Genomic DNA, 24115 nt, shown 5'->3' on the forward strand with positions numbered 1-24115 from the left:
TTCTGGAATAGGATACTATCAACTCATCTAGCTGAATATAGCTGTTTCCAGTCCAGTTGATGGCAAGAATGCCTATTTTGATACTAGCCATTTCTTTCTTGATGATATCCCGCTTCCCATGGTTCATACTTCTTACGCTGCAATTCCAACCGTACAGCCTTGTTCATTTTGTTCCAGCACAGATGGTGCCTTTCATCGTAGGCTTCATTAGCATTCAAGCTCTTCAAGGGGATTTCTGCTGCTGTCTCATTATCTCCCAGACTACTTGTAACACGTTGGTCTTCCCAATAACACATGTGATACTTTCTTCCCTAGAAGTCCAACCTTTGCTACCATACTCAAGCTTTTATCAGAATTTTCCCCCACACAATATTAATCTATTTATTTATTAACTATATATGCTGTCCATTTCACTATCAAGCAACTCTGGGTGGCTTAAGACCAGTGGTGGGATTCAAATTTTTTTTACTACCGGTTTTGTGGGTGTGGCATGGCTTGGTTAGTGTGGCAGGGGAAGGATACTGCAAAATCTCCATTCCTTCCCCACTCCTGGGGGAAGGTTACTGCAAAGTCCCATTCCCTCCCCACCCCACTAACCTGCTTTCCAGCTCTGTTCTCCTGTGCAGGGAAACAAAAGACCCAGCCGATCAGCTGGGACTCGGGAGGCAGAGAATAGATGGGGGTGGGGCCAGTCAGGTGGTATTTGCTGGTTCTCCGAACTACTTAAAATTTCTGCTACCGGTTCTCCAGAACTGGTCAGAACCTGCTGAATACCCCCTCTGCTTACAACATTATGAAAACATAATACAAAACAGTAAGACCTGTAAAGACATTAAAATATATAATATTAAGAAGCATTAAAATTAATCAAAGTTTTGATAAAAGAGATCAATATGCAAATATTCTATCGGGGGAATCTTCCTATTTTATTAAAATAGGATACCCCATTGCCCCCCCCCCCCAAGCCAGTTGCCAGTTGAGGGTTTCAGGGTCTTTTGGAAGGCCAAGAGGATGGAGGCTGATCTCATTTCAAGAAGCACAATGTTCCAAATGGTTGTGAGTTATAGCAGAAAACGTTTTTCTCCTGGACCCTGCCAGCTGAAATTCTTTGCCAATGGAGTCTGCAGCATACCCCTTCTTGATGATAATAAAATTGGAATAGGCCACTAAGTCTTTCTCCAACCCTTCCCATTTGTCTGGGCTGAGGACTGGCATTTAGAAGTACTATAAAATACAAATAGGGATTTCTTATTTTCACCACCCACCTAATAAACTGTATGGCTCATCTGTGTTGTAACTGGTTTGTCTGCTGTTCTCACGTTTACTCTACCTTTTTATCTGCTCAATAAAGTTTAGTGTGTTTGGACTGCTTGATCTAATATGAGAAGAAATATCCCTAGTGATTGAATAATTTGCCTCCTAATCAGTGGTTAGAGTGCAGTACTACAGGCTAATTCTGCTGCTTGCCGGCTGCCTGTAGTTTAGCAGTTCAATTCTCACCAGGCTCAAGGTTGACTCAGTCTTCCATCCTTTTGAGGTCCATAAAATGAGGACCCAGGCTGTTGGGGGCGGTTCAATATGCTGACCCTATAAACCACTTAGAGAGGGCTGTAAAGCACTGGGAAACAATATATAAGTGTTAGTGCTATTGCTAACTTTTGTCATCCGGTTGTCTTAGGAAAAATCCCCAAGGCTGCGCATCCAAGTTCGTTCCATTGTGGAAGCCGTTCAATCAGACAAAAGAAGCCGGTCTTGCACCCGTGACAGTGCAATTCTTAACAGGCTTCTAATGAACAAGAGTCAGACAGCAGCATCACCACATTTCATACAAGAAGGTAAAAATAGTGTCCGACTGTTTTTCCTTTAGAGGACTATAATTCATTGTGCAGGGTTTCTTAAATCATGCTCCTAATGAATCTTGAAAAATAATGGTAAATAATGTGGGTTACTATTTATCCTAACCTTAGTGATTAGAAAACAATGGGAAAGCAATATACTGAATGTTTTAATGGAGAGCCAGTTTATAGGATAGGGCGAAATAGTGAGTCATTACTGGTATTTCCAGTTTTTCTTTATAAGAATTAGGTCACAATAAAGTCAAGAAAGACCCAGAATTTTCAGGGGATCATGTTATGAAATTATATAGTGTATGCCATAAACGAAAATGAATGAAGGTATACCTGTAATAGGAGTGAGGTTTTCTTGACACTCGCTTCATGTGCTTCCTCGGAGATTTTGATAATATTTCCTCTTCATTTTTTATTAAATATATCTCCAAAATTCAGAGGGAAAATATTTAGAATTCCAGTGGCAGCACCCCCTGAAACAATTTCTTAGGTATTTGAAAGAGACAGAATTAGAAGAGGGGGCAAATTAATTCAGACTATTGAGCACTGAATGAATTTAAGATTTATGTATTAAATTCAGTTTCAGAAATACCTTGTGGATAATCCTTTGCTTCTTTACAAATTCTTAATTTGATGAAAAAAGTGTGTGTATGAGAGGGGAGGGAGAGAGAGAGAGAGAGAGAGAGGAAGGGCTTTTATTTGGGTAAGAGTATATGCATAATGCTGACAAAAACCTCTGTGCTTATCCTGTTTTATAACTAAGTTTGATAATAGTTGCACTATTAATGAATGTATTAATGAATACAATTATTTCTAGTTGTACAGCTGAAGCAATTTTATTCAAATATATAGTCAAGAAATTTCACCAATATGAATAGTAACTAATATAACTTTGCTAACATACTAAATAAGCTGGATTGTAGTCATAAAAATATATTTTCTTTCATACTGTTTCAAAAATAGGAGTTTAACATTTTGCCCTTCCCAGTTCTCTCTTAGAGACCCAGATATTTTGTATGAGACAGTTCCCTTTTATCAAAACAATCTCCTGCCTTCTCAGGCACACCATTGTCTGTCACTTCATGAATATATATATAACTTTCCAGAAATATATACCGTTTTAGCTAAGGTCACATGGCAAAGATATATGATTCTACAAAAGATCAGTATCATTCCATGGCTTAATCGTTTGCAGCACCTGGGCAAAAAGAAACACACAGTTTTCCTGCAGGCAAGCAATTTTGTTATCTGACTTTCTTTTTTCAATCAGGAGACAGATGCAGAAAGCTCCCCCAAAAAGATATATTCAATTCAGTCTCAATTTCTTTGACAGAATTCATGTTTATTTGCTGTTAAATCTCTCATAATTAAACTGCTAACTCCTGGCAGATAAAAGATTTACTTCAATTAATGGATAGATATCTAATAAAGAGATATCCTATAACTTGTGTAAAGGTTGGCCATGTTCTCAGCACTATTGCACTTATTACTCAGCATACAGCAATGTTTAAGCTCCATTGTTTTCATTTGAATTGTACAGAACTGGGTCCTCTTAGACTCCCAGCTGCTGCTTGAGGGGAGATTCATTATACACTCATCTTGTGTGCCAATTGTGCCCTTTTGTGGACCGTGAGCCCTGAACTCAAGCCTTCGTCACTTCTCATTTGGATTACCGCAATGTGCTTTATATGAAGTTCCCCCAGAAGTCAGCATTGGTCCAAAATGTGGTCACTTGTATAGTACTGAGCACCTCTCAGATTGTCCATGCTATACTATTGTTGTATCAGTTGCACTGACTCTGTTTTCAAGGTGCTGGTTATCACCTTTGAAACTGTAGGAAAAGGGGTGGCACAATAGGAGTGGTGAAAAGGGGGGATCAGCCTAGAATTCTTACATAGCTACAAGAGAACTAAGTCCAACTCCCTTTGAGTGCCATTGAGCTTTATCCATCAGGCTTTTAGCAAAAAATCAGGGTAATTTAACCTTCATGTGTAGACCTGGTCTTTCATACCTGACAAAAGTCCTATATAGCATCAGGCCAGGTTATCCAGAAGACCATCTCTCCCTTTGTAAGTATCCACTTGTTAAAGTGTTGGCATGGGTGAGATAGGAAAGAAAGGAGTGGTATGAACATCATTTGGTTGTAATGACAAGTTTTTATAATGTTATGTTTCATTTGATTTTCATTTTGTTTTGCTTGTTTTTACTGCCTGCATACAATGCCTTTGTTCTTTAGTTGTCAGCTACCCAGTTTGTTTTCACTAACTAATAACCAACGATAACACTGTTCCTGGACAATAGTAATTGACCCCAGTTATTCCACTACTTTTTTCTACTTAGCAAAATTTCTGTGGGACATCATCCCACTCCTCCAAATGCAGTGGTACAGTATATATCCCGATGCCTGGGGAAAGCAACCTTTGCTTTGCCACTGCCAGCCTACAGAATGTAACCTTCTTGCTTACACTTTTATACAGTGGATGATTTATGGCAAAGCCCCCTGACAATGGAAGATCTGATCTGCTACAGCTTTCAAGTTGCCCGTGGAATGGAGTTTCTGGCCTCTAGAAAGGTAAGTGATCTATCTGTCCATCCGTCCATCCAACTATCCATCCATCCATCTCAATATGTGTCTTCTCTTGATAGTTATGATTGGGGAGAAATATCAGTAATCCACAGGATGATACAGGATGAAAACAAATGTAGAGAAACTTTGAGAAAAAAAAAAGGAAAAGTGGTTAGAGGATTCCACTGTCTGTGGAAGAAAATCTGCTTTCCTTATGGGGTGAGAGCAGGAACAGGTCTGAAGTAGGATGCAAATTTTGACAAAAGGCCTGACTATGGGTTGAGCCATCTGTTCAACAACACTGATTTAAAGATTGGGAAGGAGTTATCCAATAAAGGAGAGACACTGTTTTCCTACCCACTGCACAGATCACATAGCAATAGCAAAAGCACTTAGATTTATATACTGCACCCATGCTTTATAGCACTCTCTGAGCAATGCTATATTGCCCCCAACAGTCTGGATCCTCATTTTACTGACCATGGGAGGATGGAAGGCTGAGTCAACCGCAGGCAGTCAGAATCTACAAAATGAGGTGACGGAGCCTACCAGTAAATTGCAGTCAACATTGCTCCCCCTTCTTAACTGACTTTCAGTTGGGAAATACACGTGTGCGCATGCAATGAAATGAAACCCATCCAAGTGAGCTGTTAGGACGTTTTTCTGTGTGTCTATTAGTTCACATGGTAGAGCATTGATGCCTAACACAGGAGCAGCAAACACTGCTCTCCCATAGAAATAGTCATTTGGGCATTTTTTATCATTTGTCCAGCTGTCTTCTAGAATGTATAAGTAGCAGGGTGGAAAGCAACACACAGCTGGCTGACTGGCTGCCACACCATTGAACAGGAGTACAGTTTTATTATAGGTCCCACCTGTGCCATTTTGTTTCAGTTGCTTGGCCAAGCAGAGACAGCGCAAAGCTATTGAGAGCAAGGTTTACTTATGTTTGCTTATGCAATTCTGGAAGCACCTGCCATTCTACCATGAGATGCAAAATACTGGACCAGATTGCCTTTGATCTGATCCAGAACAGCATTTCTTACTTTTTTTCTTACAATCAAAGCTGTGGTTTTGCAAATAAATACGAGGGACCATAAGGTATTCAGTAATTTCTAGAAATGATTTCTTGCCTCTTTTACTTTTGTCTTTCACTGAGAGGACAAGCCTGAAAGAGATTTAAGCATTTTTCTTTTTTTCAATTTTTCTGTCCTTTTTGAAAATTTTATATTAACATTTATTTGTGATTTCTCCCTGCACCCTTCTGCATTTTCCTGTAGTGTATCCACAGAGACTTAGCAGCTCGGAACATCTTATTGTCAGAGAACAATGTGGTGAAGATTTGTGACTTTGGTCTGGCTCGGGATATCTACAAGGACCCTGACTATGTCAGAAAGGGCAGTGTGAGTTCTGGGTTGTTCTCGGGATAAATAGGAACTGGTTTCTGGTGTTGGTTGTCAGTTATTGTATAAAAATTGTTATTGTTATTGTTATTGTTCAGTGTTATTCTATAAAAATCAATATAGCTGTGTTAAACATGAGCAGGGGTGACAAAAATTCATAGTGGAATGAGTTCTATTGTGTAGATACTTAATTAGTCCAATTAAGATATTGCCGGTATGTATTTTGAATTTATTTTATTTACTAATGTCCTTTCAGTATCCCAATGCGGAGGAAATATTTGTCCCAAGAAAGGTACCTGAAGGAATGAGGCAGAGAAATGTTTTATCTAGTGTAATTTCTTGATATAAACTAGGTATTAGTTCAGATGGAAAATATATGCCTGCTTTGTGCAATCTATAGCCCTTATTTCTGAGCTGTCATACTACAGTCCATTGCCATTAACATACTATTTGGGGTTGATTGAATTGGAAGTCAACATCAACCGGAAACCACTTGCTTCCCACCACTAAAAGACTCAATGGCCTTTAGCAGGGCTTGCAAGCAATCTGTGAGTCAGGCACTGTCTCCATTAACCGATAAAGGTCCCTTGATACAACTTTTTAAAAAAATATGAAGTAGAAGATAGGACTTTTTTTTTCTTGCAAACCCATAATCTATAAAAGTGCTTTGAGAGAACAAATACTTACTATTAAAATGTTATCTTGAAATACTTCTGTTTTTTTAATAGCAAATGCAACTACAGTATTTAGGCAGATAAGATTATGCCAGATTGCAACTTCCTGGTACTTGAAAATTTCTTATTTATTTTATTTTCTGCCCATCTTCAAACACCATTATAGAATCTTTGGGGGTGTTTTTTTTTAAAAAAAATGACTAAAATATTGTTTTTCCCCACTGTAACATCTGTACTTGCTATCACTGTACTATAGGCCCGTCTTCCACTCAAGTGGATGGCTCCAGAAAGCATCTTTGACAAAGTTTATACTACTCAGAGTGATGTCTGGTCCTTTGGAGTCCTATTGTGGGAGATATTCTCTTTAGGTAAGTATTAAATATTAGTTCTCTTTATGGGATTAGCTATGATTTTATGAGCATACAATTTTAAAAGTAGACTGCAACACTCTCCATATTTCGGGATTCCCCCCATCACCTGTATTTCCTACAGTTAAGTGATCAGTTGCAAAATTCATCTACTTGTTTTATCATTACAAAACTTATGACTGGATGCTGCATATGTCAATGATCTACTATCTCAAAACTAATAAACCAGATTTTAATTATGGTCCAGTTATAATTAAAATGGCAACATCTACCTGATTTTAACTGAGTTCAAAAACCTAAGCAGAATCAATACTGGATAGTGTTTGGATGAAAGACCAACAAAAGATACCAGCACTATAAGCTAGATTTTGAAATTAAAAAACATCATGGAAGACAATGACAACCCATTTTGATATTCTTGCCAAGGAAATTACACAGATAATCCATAAAGCCATTAGGAGTCAAACTTAGTTTGAAGTGGACTTTACTTTTAATTCTGAGAATGTTTGTAACATTCCCATATCATGCCAACTTTAGAAATTAAGACTTGGAAATGTCTTGAGTAGTTATTGAACAACCACAAACAAATCTTGTGATTCTGACCCTTTTTACAGAGGATGTTTCATCTTGTTTAATGGCTTCTGAGTAGCTACAAAACAGTCATTGTGAATTAGATTCCATTACAGAATTATTTTTTTAATGCCTGTATTTTATTATATTGCATTTAATCAAAACAGTAGATAGATACAGCTGCAAGAATCCATCTATTTCTTGAATTCCCCTTTCTCTTTATACCACTGCATCTTTTTAGGAGCCTCCCCTTACCCTGGAGTACAAATCAATGAGGAATTTTGCCAAAGACTAAAAGATGGCACCAGGATGAGAGCTCCAGAATATGCTACTGCAGAAATGTGAGTCAAAGTACTTCAATATATAACCAACAATGAAGATACTAAATCAACAAATTATAGATGCGCAGGAGGTTTCAGAGCTTCTTGTATGGGAGACTGAGATGAATTATAGTCTAACTGCTTGCATCTCTTTTGTAGTAACACAACTGGTCTCAAGTATAGCATCCAGTTTAAGGTTGGGTTTTTATTTTATAGAGCTTTTTCATTTCATCTGTACCTAACTAATCTTATGCAAAAATTGGTTCTTTGCAGCTACAGAATCATGCTGAATTGTTGGTATGGAGATCCCAAAGAAAGGCCAACATTCTCTGATTTGGTTGAGATTCTGGGAGATCTTCTTCAAGAGAATGTTCAACAGGTCAGTTTCCAATTATTATCAGAACACAAACACAAGCAGAAGTAGTCAGCAATATTTGGAGTTTATTATTATTGTTGTTGTTGTTGTTGTTGTTGTTGTTTTGTCACACAATCAGCCAGATGATTGCACCAAGACAAATTCCTTGTGTGTCCAATCACACTTGGCCAATAAAGAATTCTATTCTATTCTATTCTATGTTCAGAATGGATTTGGCATTTTATCCATCTAACAAGTCCTTCTGAAGGGATAGAGAGATGTTGATGTTTGATGGTATTAAAGGTATCGTTGTTAAAGGTAACACTGCCTTTTGCAATTGACCCATGATATTTTGTCAATGCCGATAGTATTCAACTGGTGCTTCAGTTGTTTTGGGATTGCACCCAAGGCACTGCCTTTGTTTTCTTTTGCCACAATCATTCTGTTTCTATTTCCAGGTGTTTATATTTGTTAATTTTCTCCAGTTCTTTTTCTTCTATTCTGCAGTCTACAAGTACTGCAACATCCACCATCTAGACTTTTTTATTTTTCTTATCAACAGTTAAGTCTGGGATATTATGTTGCAGGTGCCTATCTCTTAGAATTCTAAAGTCCCAGAGCACCTCAGTTTCTTCATTTTCTATTGCTTTTTCTGTTTTGCTCTTGCCTGTTCTTGCTTGCAGGCAGATGTTATTATTACTGAGTAAACATAGTGTGATCTGGTGTTTAAGCTGGTTATCAGTTTGTGAGAATGAATATTTAGAGACTCCCATTTCCCTCTTAAAGTGGCTCTGTCATTACATAATATGTGGCATAGCTTTCAATGCAATCGTATACCTCTAAATTAGATGTTATTGGACAGACATGTAATGTTTTCATAGTCCTTATATTAAAAGCTAGAAGCATAAACTGTTTATTATATTATACCTATGCAATATCATCAAGTTGGAAGAAACCACTTTATGTTCCAGCCATTCTGATAAAGAATCTTCTTTGCTCTGTTCCGGTTAACAAATGCAGCTTATCATATCCCACAAATATCCTATTCAGTCTAGATTGCTGTGTGCCACAGGCAGATCTGAGATAAAAATATGTATTTTACATACATACATACATACATACATACATACATACATACAACTTGTGGTATTACTAGGTTGATTCCTTCTATGCTAAGAAAGTCACAAAACAATTAGACTTCGTATTAATAAATTGTGTGCAAGAATATCATGACCAAAAAAATGCATTGACTGTATCTTGGCTATACTCAATATTTAGTTTTGGATTATAGTTGTTTATTATATACTGCAGAATGTGCAGCTGGAAGCAGACAGAGGATAAGAACTGCATTAGGCTGTATTTGGCATCAGAAATGTTGAATTATAATGCTATTTTTGAAGCCTCTGAAACTTGCTAGACAGTTTTCAGTTTTTAAAAACCCACCCAATTTATTATTATTCTCTTTGATAATGTTAAAGTATTCTTGATTGCTTTCCATTGCTATTCTTCATTGCTGTTCTTCATGCACTCACATTATTTAGTTGCATAAGATCAAGCAGTATGTTTTCTTGGAATAACCCCCTGGACTTACAAGTCACAGATTTTGTGACCCAGTTTTTGATATTATTCCCATGTTCCCAACCCCCCACCCAGGGTATATCATCAAACTGGCTGGCTTATTTGTATCACAAAAGAATTGACATGATTTCTCTCTCTACTGTGATTTCACCATTCTTCCCAATTGATAATGATATTTTTATATAAATTTTATTAAAAGTTGTAAAGAGAAAATAAAAGTTAACAAAAAGTAATATAATAAAGAAAAGAAATAAAAGAGAAAGACAAACATCCAGAAAGAAAAGATAAAATGAAACAGAAGCTTGATTTTGTTTGCAGCAAATACAAGTATGATTACAAAATCATCTCTTAGTCCATGGTTACAAAAAAAAAACCCTTATTTTTTTATTATATACATTTTATTCTAATCAAAATTACAAGTCATAAGTGCATATTTTCTGGTTTATGCAATTATCTATAAAGGTTTTTTAAAATCTACATTAACCTTAGCTTTCATATCACAGATACATTCCGCTTCTAACTTCAATAGCTACTATTTCTCAGCAGCACAATTTGAATGTATAATTTTAAATCTGGTAGACCCAATCCTCTTATTTCCTTTCCATCTTGAAATACCTTATTTGTGGGGGAGGTGTCCTCTTGCAATACAAATTTAGATACATACTTCTGCCGTTGTTTAAATCAGTGGTTCTTAACCTTTTTGAAAGAATCGCCCCCTTAAGCCATTGAGGAAGTTATCATCACCCCCCCTCCCCTAACATAACCTCTCAATCACAACACAGGGAAATAATTCTTCAATTTATGCAAACACTTTTTTTTTCTTTAAAATTGAAATCAGGACATATTGATGCAAATAATTTATTTCCAGTCATTTTCCCATATCTCAACTGTGTGAAAAATTCTGATGCCACCCATCACTTTACTCCCAAACTTTGTGATACGTGTATTTCATTATTATCTTATTTATTCAAGACACTTAAATGCAATGACCACTGAAAAAGAAAATTCAATTGCAAGAAAATGAAATGCCTGAAAAAAACCAGTAACATTTAATGATTTAATTATAAGTAAATTTTAAGATGCAAAAAGAAATATAAAAAGGGCATAAGAACAAACCGGAGTGCAGGAACTAAGAATTTCAAGACGAAAACTCTGAAACTAAATTAAGATTCGAGGAAAATATATATTCATGCACACTGTAAAAAGGGATAAAAAGACAGAAAGAAAATTTTTACAGAAGGAAAGCAACAAAAATCAGAGCGACAAATTTAATGCCTAAACTGAAGATAGATTATACACACACACACACACACACAAAAAGTTAAAGTTTACATGAAGAAGACAAAAAAAAATTGAAACCATAAAACCGAGAAACCAAAATATAATATCGAACTGGAGTGCATGCTAAAAAGGTACAATTTGCCAAAGAGACACACAAAATGTTTTACAGAGCACAACAAGAATTCTAAAACGAAGCCGAAAACTCAAACTGGAACGTGAAATCCAATGCAAGAAAATACAACGATAAGAGCTGAGACAATTATTAACAAAGAAAATGTATGTACACAAAAAGCAAAAAAAGAACATCAATGGCTGCCTTGTGCTTGGTGAGCTGATGCCAATTTCTTGATGTCTGGAACCATTTTTGTTAATCTCATTCTTAAATCGCCACGCTCAGTGATCTTCATCATGTTCCTTGACTTAGAAAGGATCTGTTGGACGGCGCTGAAGCCCCACTCCACTAAGTAAGTGGAAGGAAAGGCTAAAAGAAGCAACTTAACTTCCTCCCACAATATCGGATAAGTGTTCCTCATTTTCACCCAAAGAGCTTCTTAGCCGTAACTCTGAAAATGTGATTGGGCTTCACAGTAGTATTTCAGATCTGTCAGTGGCTCTTGCAGTTTGGGATGAGGTTGTGCAAAGTCTGCTGTGAAAGGATTTAGCACCCAAGTGGCCACTTCCAGATTTATCAGATCATAGAATCTGGTTTCCATATCTTCTTTTAGTTGCTTCAAGTGGCAGAAAAAAATGTCCAAATCTTCTGCTTGGAGTTGACGTTCATTACCAAGGCTTGGGAACTGATACAGCTCCTAGCGACTCATGTTGCTTGCAAGGAGGTCCAGTTTGGAAATAAATGAGCAGATTATAACTTTGGCCTTAAGAAAATTGATTTTATCTCCTTGCAGCTTTACGTTCACTTCATTCAGCTTGTCAAAAACATCAGCAAGATAAGCTACATCCAGACGTCAAAGTTTAAGAGAACTGCTTAGACTTGGATCAATGGATTAAAGAAATTCGACAACTGTGCCAAAAAGTTCGTGGAATCGCTGCAAACACTTTCCTTTTGAAAGCCACCTTACTTCAGTGTGCAAAAGGAGACATTCAAACTTCTCGTCATTTTCTTCACGAAGCTTGTGAAAAAGTCGGTTGTTCAAGGCATTTGACTTAATTTTATTCACAGTGTTAATGACGTAACATATAGACTCGTGCAAACGGCCACTCAAATTTTTTGAGTCAAGGTGCTGTCTATGAACAATGCAATGGACAGTCATAACTCAAGGTCCAACCGATTTTAGATGAGCTTGAAGCCACGATATCATCCAACCATGGATGCAGCTCAGTCGGATGCACATGCCACGACATTTATCAAAGGGATGTTTTTCTCATTAAAAAACTCTTCAACCTTTTTAAATATTGAAGAACCTTTTGTGTCAGTGGCTAAATTTTGAGCAAATAACAGTTCTTCCCTGATCTCTTCATTTCTGTTGATGAAACGGACATAAGCCAATAACAAGGCTTCATTTTCACAAATTGTTGACTCATCAACCTGCATCACGAATTCTGTACTTTTCAAGCTGTCAATAAGCCTTTCTTCCACATCAGCAGCCATTTCATCAATTCTTTTTGATACGGTTTCACTGCTCAAAGGAATCGATTGTGTGACAGTGCTTGCACTGGGCCCCAACATGGTGGCAACAATTTGTTTCACTGCTGGTAAAATCAGCGATCGCGTGAGGCTTGACACATTTTGTTATCAACAAAGATACTTCATAGGAACAAATGAGCCCCTTGTCGGCGTTGAGTGATGATTTTCCAAATAACTTCTCAACAGTGCTGCAATCCTCAAACTTGGCCTTTAAGGATTGGAAAAACGATACCGGTTTGTCGGCTTTATCCGAATGAATTCTTACCAAATGATCTTTCAGTCAGGAAGGCTTCATTGCTTCATTTGAAAATGTTTTCTCACAAAGAAGACAAAATGGAAGCTGTACGTTGGAAGGAGATGGAATGAATCCCAATTTTAGGTATTCCATCGAATATTGGCTACACTTCCTCTTCTCAGCCATGTTGAGAGGTCTTCAAAATGAAAGGTACTAACTGCAAATTAAATTTTCGACTGCACTGGAACACTATAAAACACATGTTGACGTCGATAAACCTAGTTTCAACAGTTACGTTGACATCATGGGACATCCACTCAGCATGCAATGTTTCAAAAGAAGCGCTCACCCCTCCATCACTGCCCATTCTGGCCAATGGCACGCCACTGTATGGGTAGAGTGATAGAGGCTGCTGTGCAACGCGCATGAAGATAACCGATGCATATTCACATATGTATGGCGTTCTGTACTGAAGCTAGCTGGAGAAACATTTTAAAACACAGTTCAATCCACTAATAGTGAGCGATCTGATGTTTTTGTATGACAGATATACAGCGGTTCACTGTACGAAAAAAGTCTCAAAAGTGTCCCCAAAACTTCTCACTCCATTGCCCCCATATCGCCCCCCTTCCGTTCCTTTGCCCCCACATTGCCCCTTTTCGTTCCATTGCCCCCTGAAAAACAAAATCACCCCATGGGGGGCGATATCGCCCAGGTTAAGAACCACTGGTTTAAATGAACCATCAATTGTCAAAACAGATACTGCCTGAAACAAAAAGTAACATCCTAGGTAAAACAGGTTAAATCCGTATTAACAATTATTTGTGCTGCCCATGAAATGTAAATCAATTTCACTCATTTTGTAAAATTCTCTCCAAAATCATATTTTCAAATTTTTAATTAATCAAAAAGTCCAGTTCAAATTATTATAAGTCTTCTCTCCATCTAAAAAGATCAGTGCAGCATGTTTTTCGGTACCTTGTTCCAAATATTCCAAAATATCCAGTACAGTTCTAACTTTATCGTTTAACTCTCTTTTAAGTTAAAAAACCATATTGGTCCTCATGACTAAATTCTTGAAAAAAATATTTTCTATCTATAAGCTAAAATAATTATCCACTAATTTTAGTTGTTCCATCAGCAATTAATACAAGGTTGGAATGGAATGCCTTAGTTTCAAATGTTACAAAACTAGAAATTGATATATTATATTCTAGTCTTGCTTATTTGGGTATTTTATATTATGGCCGCTTCTAGAAATGAAATTCCATGGAACTGATAATTATGCAAATAGTTAAATGTTAAAGGCTAATGTGTTGTATCATTTTTATGAGATAAATTATTGTTTATTACTTTCCTCAGTATATGTCTACACCATCATAGGCAACTCTTTATAGATGTTCTCCAACTCTGTCTTATTAACGATACAAAGAGGACACCAAAATTGTATTTATATCCATTACTGTGCTTCCTGTTGGTAAAATATTCTATCATCATTACTCATAAATTTATCTGGATTCTATTAGGAGGGGAAAGATTATATCCCGTTAAATGACTCTCATAGTTCTGAAGATGATGGCTTCTCCCAGGTGGCTTCATCCATTCAGCAGAATTCTGATGAAGAAGAATTTGACATGAAGATACACTGTCATAATATAGCAGCAAGGTAAGCTGGTACTGGTTTTTGAAAAATATGATAGGAAGTCAGAAGTAGCCCAAAGACAGCCAATGTTTGAACAAAGATTTTACAAGGATTGCATATCTTTCTCATACTGATAAAACTTTCCTCAACATTACCAGTCACATCTAAAACCTTTCCAATGAGACTTTTTAAATTCTGTTTATTTAAAATAGACTTCACAATTATTTGGATTAGGCTTATTTGTATAATGTATATGCAGAGGGCTGCTTTCATAATAAGTCAACAGTTAGCATGTCCTACTTCCTGTAGGACAATGAATATCTTCTCTGTATTACTAAAGATGGCTACCTCAAGCACTAAGAAGGAAACTGCCAATTGAAATTACAAAGTGACAGGACTTGTGACACAGAAAAAGAAATTCACTATTTCCAATCAAAGGATTAGATGTTTCTAACGCAAAGAGATTAAGTTTCTATGCTTTTGTTAGAAGATTAGGAAGATTAATCTGAGTTGTGCTGAAAAGATGTATAAAAGTGTCCTAATATAAGAGAAAGGGGATCATGATAGGGAAAATAATCCTTTGCATGCCCAAAGTATCACATATAATCTTTGGCATCTCTATCAAGTATTAGGTGACAATTGATTTTAATGTATTTTATAAGTACAATTACAGATAGATAATTCAGCATTAGATGGACAAATAATATGGGTTTGAATACTAAGGCAGATTCTTATATTCCTATATTTTAAAATGAAAATCAGCCTTGGAGGCTGCTATCAAAATGGAAGAATAGCAATGGGAAGAGCGAGGTTTTAAAACTTCTCTATAATTCTTTTTTTTTTTTTGCTCTTTCCCTGATAGGCTGGAAAATTTAAACATGGATAATTCCATGTTGATCTTCCTTTCTTGATCCCAAGCACATTGATTGTATATTTCATAAAAAAGGAGATTGCTGCAAACATAATTATATGATGTACAGGTAGACCTTAAATATGCAATCTGGGGAAAGAATTCCTTCAGCCCAAGCTGATAATTTGCTGCAGAGTTAGTATTTGTAATTAATCCAGGTTGATTCAAAGAAGAACAAAAAATGAAGGCTACCAGAGCTGAATTCTGTATCTTCTCTGATTTTCCTCTCATAGATATTATAATTGTGTATCTTTCCCTGGCTGTTTGACTGGCGGAAATCAAATACGATGTCCATCCAGATTAAAGACTTTTGAAGAATTTCCTATGACCCAAACTATGTATAAAGCTCATCCGGTGAGTAGATAGTTTTAAAGGTAACAAAAGGAAATGCAAAAGCCATTAATTTGTACTTATTTTTCTGCAAAAGTAAAGATGTCTTCAAACTGAGTGACTCCTTTTGTATACATAGAAATATTCAGCAATACAGAAAGGTAGCCTTGATGACTTTAGACTCAGCTACTTATAGAGCCATCTCTTTCCTAGCTATTTCTAGTCATCCCACCTGGTCCAATAGAAGAAGCGTGGAGTGTCTGCTGGCAGGACTCAAGAGGAAGTCCTTTTCTGCCAAGGCACCTGCCCTGTAGTACATTATACCTGAGATTAGGTTAGCCTTCCACCACTATGTTGCATTTTCACAAGGCCCTAAAAACTAAATTGTGATAAATCCTGTCTCCTGGATTTGTTGACAGTTATTTTATGAAGCTCAGTTGCTATGTGTTTTAATTTTACATTATGTATTTTATTTATCTATTTTATGTAAGATGCCCAGAGTCACATTATGTGAGATTGGCAGCTATGTAAATCAAATAAATAAATGGGCTGGCTATTGCATTCTTCGTGACCTTGATGATGTTTCAACTTCCCAATTTAGTCCTGGGATATCCTAGTGGATTCCACTCTATAAAGCCTTAGTAAGACCACACCTAGAATACTACATCCAGTTTTGGTCACCACACTATAAAAAAGATGTTGAGACTCTAGAAAGAGTGCAGAGATGATTAGGGGACTGGAGACTAAAACATATGATGAATGGTTGCAGGAACTGAACATGTCTAGTCTAGTGAAGAAAAGGACCAGGGGAGACATTATAGCAGTGTTCCGATATTTGAGGGGCTGCCACAGAGAGGAGGGGGGTCAAGCTATTTTCCAAAGCACCTGAAGGCCAGACAAGTAATAATTAATGGAAACTGAACAAGGAGAGATTCAATCTGAAAACAAGGATAAATTTTCTGACAGTGATAGCAATCAACCAATGGAATAGCTTGCCTTCAGAAGTTGTGGGAGCTTCATCACTGGAAGCTTTCAAGAAGAGACTAGACTGCCATCTGTCAGAAATGGTGTTGGGGCTCCTGTTTAGGCTGGGGGCGGAGGGGTTGGACCAGATGGCCTACAAGGTACCTTCCAATTCTGTTAATCCATTAATACAACCAAGATCAGACTGTTTAGCTTTCTCAGAATCAGTCAAGATCAGTTAGGTGCTGCAATCTGCTGTGACAGAAATTTGTACAGTAATCTAAAGATTACTGTACATTAAAAATTATATATGTGCATGTTTCATTTTCTGCCATAATGAAACACTCACATAAATCGCAACTAGCTTGTGTGAATAGCCAAGAAGCTTTCTAAATAAAGAAGAAAGATATTAACTAGATTTTACATTCAACTAGACACAATCACACTGATTGGATTTTTAAAAAAGTTACATTTGGGTGAGACACAGCGGAATATAGTATGATTTCAGTGTGGAGAAAGTAAAAACCTCAGGACTCACATCTCCCAATACTCCTTTCTGGTTTGTGAATAGCATCCCAGTAGACTTTTCCTTCAGCAGACAGTACAATTGAAAATGGGAATGGAAGTATATATGTAACTATTCTCCATTTGTTTGGGGTTCTTTTGTTTGTATTCTGTCTGTGTTATTTTTCACAAATAATTCAAGATGCAAACATATCCAGCATCTCTTCTTCCTATTTTCCCCACAAGAACAACACTGTGAGGTGAGTTGGGCTGGACCCAAATCGCCCAACAAGTTTTTATGGCTAATGCGAGACTTGAACTCACAGTATCCTGCTTTCTAGCCTGATGCCTTAACCTCTAGACCAAACTGATATACCTATGTTCCCTGGCATACTTGACAGCTACTTGGTTGAGAACATAACTTACATGCAGAGGATTATGCACTAGAATCCATCTTCACCATTTCCATTCTGTAGATGCTTCCCTGGCACCACAAAAATATCTACAGTAAATGCTTTAGTAATGGTGGAAATAGCAAAACCTTTGCATGTATGGTGCCTGTCAGTGACAACGCATATGCAGAGATACGTCTATAAATGAATGTGTGTGTGTGTGTGTGTACACATGTGCATATGCGTGTGTGTGCATGTGTGTTCACCTGCATACAGGAACCTTGAGACAACAAGGTTTTGCACCAATTTGTAATCTCAAAGCTCCAAAAAAATGGTTCCTTTTAGACAGAGAATTTCAGATTCCCCTCCCCGCCCCACTTGCAGGCTTAGCCAAGATAATGTGAACAGAAGAATGATAGGCATTTTCATAAGAAAGGCATGAAAAGTATTTATTCTTTCCAATGCCTATAATTTCTCTCTGGTAATCTGTTGCCACTCTTTATTATTTAGAGAAAAATAAAATAAAATAAAATAAAAATAAATAAAGCTACTCCTCCTTCCTGTTCATCAGTATGTGTATGAAACAATCCACAATGATGAAAAAATGATGGGACATGCGCCACAAGTTTACAGTACACTATTCATCATTTGCTCCTTCCCAAATATGCCTCAATTTCCATCAGCAATTATTCTGCCATGTTATATAGCAAGTCATTTTTCCATTTTGGCAATTTGGACGCATGTACAGAAACTGTGTTGGCATTTATAGGAATAAATGTTTTCCCCCCTCTTAGATTTGGGAGACTCTGTACTTTTCTGTTTTTTTAAACACAAATTCGTTCCATCTTATTCCTCTATAAAGTCTGTACTGAAAGTTGTGCTCATTTGCATATGCACAAATATAAAAAGCCACATATCAACAATTATTTTCCCAGTATATAATAGATCCCTAACATATATATATTCTCTATATATTCTAATATATAGATATATTAGAAAAAGAGAACAGCATTAGCACATGTGCAAAAGTACAAAATGAAACAGATAATTGCATACTGTATGCGGTTTATGCATTCTGTCCTCCCTTTTAACCATTGCTTCTACTTCTTGCAGGATAATCAGACAGACAGTGGGATGGTTTTGGCATCAGAGGAGTTTGAGAGGATAGAAAACAGGCACAGAAAAGAAGGTGCATTCAGGTACTTCATTATCATGCTCTCCCAAATGATGTTCTCTCTCTTCTTGGTCATTCAAAATGCCCAATGGTGCTTTCTGCCAGTGGACTAGAAGACCCAAAATATATGCTCTCCTGAAAACTGGTGCTTGTGGCAGCACTGCTAAAGGCACCTAAAGCAAAACTTGTGATTAAATGGAATGACTTTTCAAAAGAGCTACAGTATTTGAAATCTGCAAAGAAAGTGAAGAATACTGCTTAAAGGCAACACAGATAGTGTTGCCATTCCTAGGGAAATGGGATGCGTTTTCAGTGCTCAGGATAAAAAACCCAAGAGTAAGGATGAACTTTACTTGGGTAATAGCACCCTTGCTATACCCTTGCAGTGTGATTGTATGTGTGTAACAAACGGATTAGATCATGGGTGTCAAATTCAATTTCACTGAGGGCCGCATCAGGGTTGTGCTTGACCTTGGAGGGCCGGGGGTGGGCATGACCATGGTGGGCATTTGACACAGGCTCAAGATGCATTTTTTCCCTTTGCATTCAAAACAGCTATTGCAGACAAAGGGAGATTTACTTTCTGGCACAAATAGTCTCAATTCCATAACGTAGAAGGTATGAAAGAGAAACAAGTTTAACTTGACAATTGAGAGTGATTTTAAAACAATATGGAAAAAGATACTACTCTGAACATACAAACTACACTGGCTGATGTCTTAATACTTACAGTAAAAGGGATATACAAATAACAAACCCAGATTATGACCTTGATAATTTTCTTTTTTCTTTTTAATAAAGTTTTATTTGGGTTTTCACACATACAAAATACAAGTAAAACATCTTTTTTGAAAATAGCATGGTCCCGGGTTGAACTTCTTTATACAGACACAAAACTCAATTTCATGCTCCTTTTTATATTCTATTCCATATCTTATACTATGTTACATTTTCTATATAGTTTTTCCCCTCTTTTGATTTTCTCGATTTTAATTTGATTATCTCATCTCAATTAAAATCATTATATTATACTTTTGTCTATTCTGTTTCAATTTCATATTAACTTTTCTCATTAAACAAGTTTTCTCCTGTAGTTACTAATTGGAGTATGACACCTTTATATCTTTTAATTACATCTATTCAACTCTTATTTAAACTTCAATATATACCTTAAGGTTATGACCTTCAATATAATACATAATACATAACTTCCAATCGAATTCTGCTTGGTACATTCTTATAATACACACTATTTTTTTTTTAAAAAAAGATTGTAAATATATGTAATTATAAACCCTCATTCCATTCCAGTTCAGTTCTATCATTAATAATCATTAAAATCTTAACTTCTTTAACACTTCTTTTCAATTAAATATCATACTTCCTTAAAAACACATATAATCTCCATAATTAATTTTTCCCTTATTTCTCTTCACATTTTATAAATCATTAAATATTCCTTTTATGACATTTATTTATTGACAAGTATTCCACTGAATTACGATAGCTATTTTATCAGACATTTTAATCATACATTGTTTCATATTTTCTGAAATTATTTCTTATGTACCTTTGCAGAATCCCTTTTTCTGTTAAATTTTCACCCATTATCTCTAAATAGGCCCTGTTTCTCTGTATTTTGTTTCTGTCCTTTATGACTTCTTTTCCTTTCTTTCTTCCCTCTCATCTTCTCCCTCCCCTTTTTACCCCCTTGTCTCTCTATTTCTAATTCTCTCTTCTGCATTTCCCTCTTCTGTTGCTTTCTGGTTTTATACTTATTTTTCACTCTATATTTTTTTGGAGTTGTTTTTCCCAATCTTAAACTTTCCATTCTCTTTCCCCCCCTTTCCTTTCCCCCCCCCCATCTAAGATTACTTGTTCATTAAAGATGGCTTCTTCTTTGTCGCAATCTTCTTGTTCTGCAGGCATTTCTTGTTGTTTCTCATAATTCCAAATCTCCATTTCTAAAAACTGAAATACAAAGCCAAAAGAACCTCTCCCTTCTCGTGCATCTTCTTTGTACTTTTTAAGTTCCATTTTCAGTTCTTCTACAAGTGGAGCCATTTTAAACAGTTTTAAACAACCACCCGATTGGTTTTAGTCATTCAAAACAATAACCAAGAACCAGAAGTCATCAAGTAATCCAGATAGTCCCGAGTTATATCTTCTTATTTCTTTTTCGACTTTCTATTCCTGGGGTTTTTGTTGCGATATTTCAGTTAGAATGTATCTTTTGGAAGTCTTGTTGAGATTTTGCTATAAGTTCTTTTTTAATTCCAGGCAGTTTCCTTCCTTCCAGATCCTGCCCTTTTATTCTTCCTCTCTCCTTTCCTGTTTTCAAAAGCTTTTAATTCTCCAGAAATCTTTATTATCCCTTTGACTTTTTATTTTCAGCATTAAATGCCTATTGATGTAAAAGTGGATTTTTTTCCAATTTCTTACTTAAGTCTCTTAGCTGTCAGTATAGGAAAAGGAGAAAAAAAATCAAATCTTTTCCCTTTTCTCTCTCCTTCGCAGCTTAAAAATCTTCTTAGGGAACAATGTTATTGTTTTTTAATAGTTTCAATTCCAGGGTACCTTATTTGTTGCTTTTGCTGTTTGACCCGGTCAACCAAAACTTTCTCCTCTTATCTTCCTCTTGCACATTCTTTTTCGGTCAAGTTCTTCTTTGTGGTGGCCATTTCTGACCACCGCTGCAACCACCTTCGGGAAAGGGAGTAATGGCCAGCTGGGGAGGAGAGATGTGGCTCTCCTCAACCCTGCAGGCAGTCTCCCCCCTCTTCACCACCTCTACGGGGTGGCTTAGCCCCGAAACCAGCCAGCTCGGGGCGCTCCAGCGGCGAGCACGGATCGAAGCCTCGCAGAGACGAGGTTTCGGTCTATCACTGAAGAAGCTCAAACTGGAAGCCCGACCTTGATAATTTTCTTATATTGGATTTACAAAAAAGGCTTGTTAATGCTTTGAAGAATTTTGTGAGAAGAAACAAAGAAAAAAAGAAAAGAAATCAAATTTTAAGATATTATTTGAAGGGATTAAAGATCAAAATTGTTAAAACTAAAAAACAGCAATATGATGTTGATTTATTTGATCAAAGTAAAAATACATAATTTTTCATTTCCAACCAATTTATTGGTTTTCCTGTTGACTAAAGTGTTGAGGCTTTCAGGATTTATTTACAGATAAGGGATGGGATATGGGAAGAAAAGATCACTGCTTTTATTTTAAGAGATGGTGATATGTTACTGAAATTGTTTAGATGGTATTTGTTGTGATACAGAAAAACTGACTGGGCCATTTATGAATAGAATAGGGATTCTTTATCTGCTTATGGAAAAAGTCTGTTTGGAATGTGTGGTTTAAGCATAAGTCTATTCATATGTAGAGATGGCAAGATAATGAATACAAATCTAACGTTATAATTTGATTGACAAAATGTGTTTATGATGAAAGTTTGAGAGAATTGGTGAATGATACCAGGCTGATAAAAGCTGCTGAATGTAGATATGCCATTTTTTTAAATAGTGTCAACAGTGAATCTTGGGAAAAGTAATAAAATTAAATTAAACAAGTAGAAAGTAGATTGGCTGCAGGAAGGACTCAGTCTTGTGTCAAAAATACCAGAAACTGCATTAATCTCCCAACAGTGAATAGTAATATAAGGGCCATGGATATGAAAGCTTCCACGAGCAGAAATTTGTTTATTTGAAACATTTGTATGGCTATCCAACTTAAACATAACTTTTTGGGTGGCTCACAACAATAAAACCAATACTAAAATCATAAACTATAAAATAAAAAAATCATGAAAAGAATTACATTACAGAATGCCACAGAAATGCATGGATGATGGAAAATGTGCAGGCCATTTGGTGAAACAGATTGCAGCTAAAAATGCTGCATATAAAAGAATTAGTGCTACAAAAAAGGATGAAAGGTATGGTAGAATATGGAAAGATTGCACAGCTGTAGTAAAAAGAAAAGAAAATGCAGAATAATTTTGATGGAAAGAATAGAGAATGAAAAAGGCTAAACAAGAAGACTAGTTGGATACATGGAGATAGAGGTAAAAGTTATGGCATGTTTATGGAAATGATTTTGATTTGTTGAAGAGTGGAACTTAAAGAAATGCTATAAACGTTATTCTCCAAAAAAAAGATGAAAATGTAGTCATAAAAGCTGTGAGAATATTGCTTAAGGCTGTAGCTCACATTGATGTAACTGGAAAAATACTCAAGTATAGATTTGGCTTGTTATAGCATGGCTTTAGAAAGATGTGCTTACTTTGTAGCTTCTTTTTTTTCTTACCTAAATTTATACATCTTCCAGACCAACCCATCTTCAAAATGGTTTGTTCTTATTTTGACCTTTCTGTTGTTCACAAACTTTTTGAGGAAGCTTCAGTTAGAATATATCTTTGTTGGAACTGACTTCCTGGTTTTTTTTTTCCTCCAACAGTAGTAAAGGATCCAACCAAAATACAGACCCAACAGTGGATCAATCCAAGCCAAGGGGCAGAAGTCAGCCATTATATCAATCAGAGCTCCGAGGTCAGACTTTTTATAATAGTGAATATGGGGAACTATCAGAACAGTCTGAGGAAGGCAACTGCACTCCACCAAATGAAGGCACCAGTCCCTCCCTCCTTCATGCTTCGTTCTTTTCAGACCAATGTTAAAGGGGAAGACAGTCATGGAGACACCTTGCTAAGATCCAGCAACTTCTTCTCTTTGTGTACCAGTGTACCCTTCAGTGAAGATTATATTTCTTGTCCTAGAAGAAACCACAAGGGTGATTCTTGTGGAACAGATGGAGAACTCCTTGGTTAGGAAGATGGATGCTATGCCTTTCAACCTAAACACTTTTCTTGCCTTTGACATGAATGAAAATCCTTGCTCCGATGCTCTTTTAAGGAAGAGATCTCAGATGCAGTGTGTGGGATCTCTTTTGAGAGCTTCAATCATTGCTCAGGATTCAGACTCCATTGAAATAGTTTGCCATAACGAGCTTTATTTCAGGTCAGATAAAAATAGATATGTCTTAGCTGAGCAATTTTCCTGATGCAGTTTGGTTTGTTTCTGCTCTTGTTTTTTCCCTCTATTAGGAGAGATGGATTTTTTTTTTTAATTAATGTGGGCAATGGTGAAGCAGCAACATCCCCAAGCTTGGATAATCCTTCACTCAATGTAGACATTCCAATAAACAAGGTGTAACTATATTTAAGTCTTTCATAGACTTATTTCGTTTATATTAGACACTAAAATAGTCTCCCAGCTCAAATATTTTCCATACTTGCACTGCTTTAGACATGTGGAAATTGCTACAATGCCAAAAGGAAATATTTCATTTGTGTGTGTGCC

At 36.4% G+C, this 24115-nt stretch overlaps 1 protein-coding gene across 2 annotated transcripts in view; it reads left to right on the forward strand.

The window, feature by feature from the left end:
• The window catches only part of FLT4 (fms related receptor tyrosine kinase 4), a 105077-nt gene extending 81204 nt beyond the window's left edge, over positions 1 to 23873 (forward strand). For both annotated transcript variants that reach the window (XM_026696589.2, XM_087924299.1), the window contains exons 21-30: positions 1679 to 1835; positions 4325 to 4419; positions 5694 to 5816; positions 6747 to 6858; positions 7670 to 7769; positions 8022 to 8127; positions 14369 to 14508; positions 15628 to 15748; positions 18697 to 18782; positions 23214 to 23873. In XM_026696589.2, the coding sequence (XP_026552374.2) occupies positions 1679 to 1835; positions 4325 to 4419; positions 5694 to 5816; positions 6747 to 6858; positions 7670 to 7769; positions 8022 to 8127; positions 14369 to 14508; positions 15628 to 15748; positions 18697 to 18782; positions 23214 to 23433 (1260 nt within the window). In that variant the 3' untranslated portion in view covers positions 23434 to 23873. The remainder of the gene's footprint in view (positions 1 to 1678; positions 1836 to 4324; positions 4420 to 5693; positions 5817 to 6746; positions 6859 to 7669; positions 7770 to 8021; positions 8128 to 14368; positions 14509 to 15627; positions 15749 to 18696; positions 18783 to 23213) is intronic.
• The last annotated feature ends 242 nt before the right edge of the window (positions 23874 to 24115 follow it).

This window comes from Pseudonaja textilis, chromosome 2, assembly GCF_049901715.1.
Source record: "Pseudonaja textilis isolate UNSWEBS1 chromosome 2, rPseTex1.2, whole genome shotgun sequence".
Taxonomy (NCBI): Eukaryota; Metazoa; Chordata; class Lepidosauria; order Squamata; family Elapidae; genus Pseudonaja; species Pseudonaja textilis.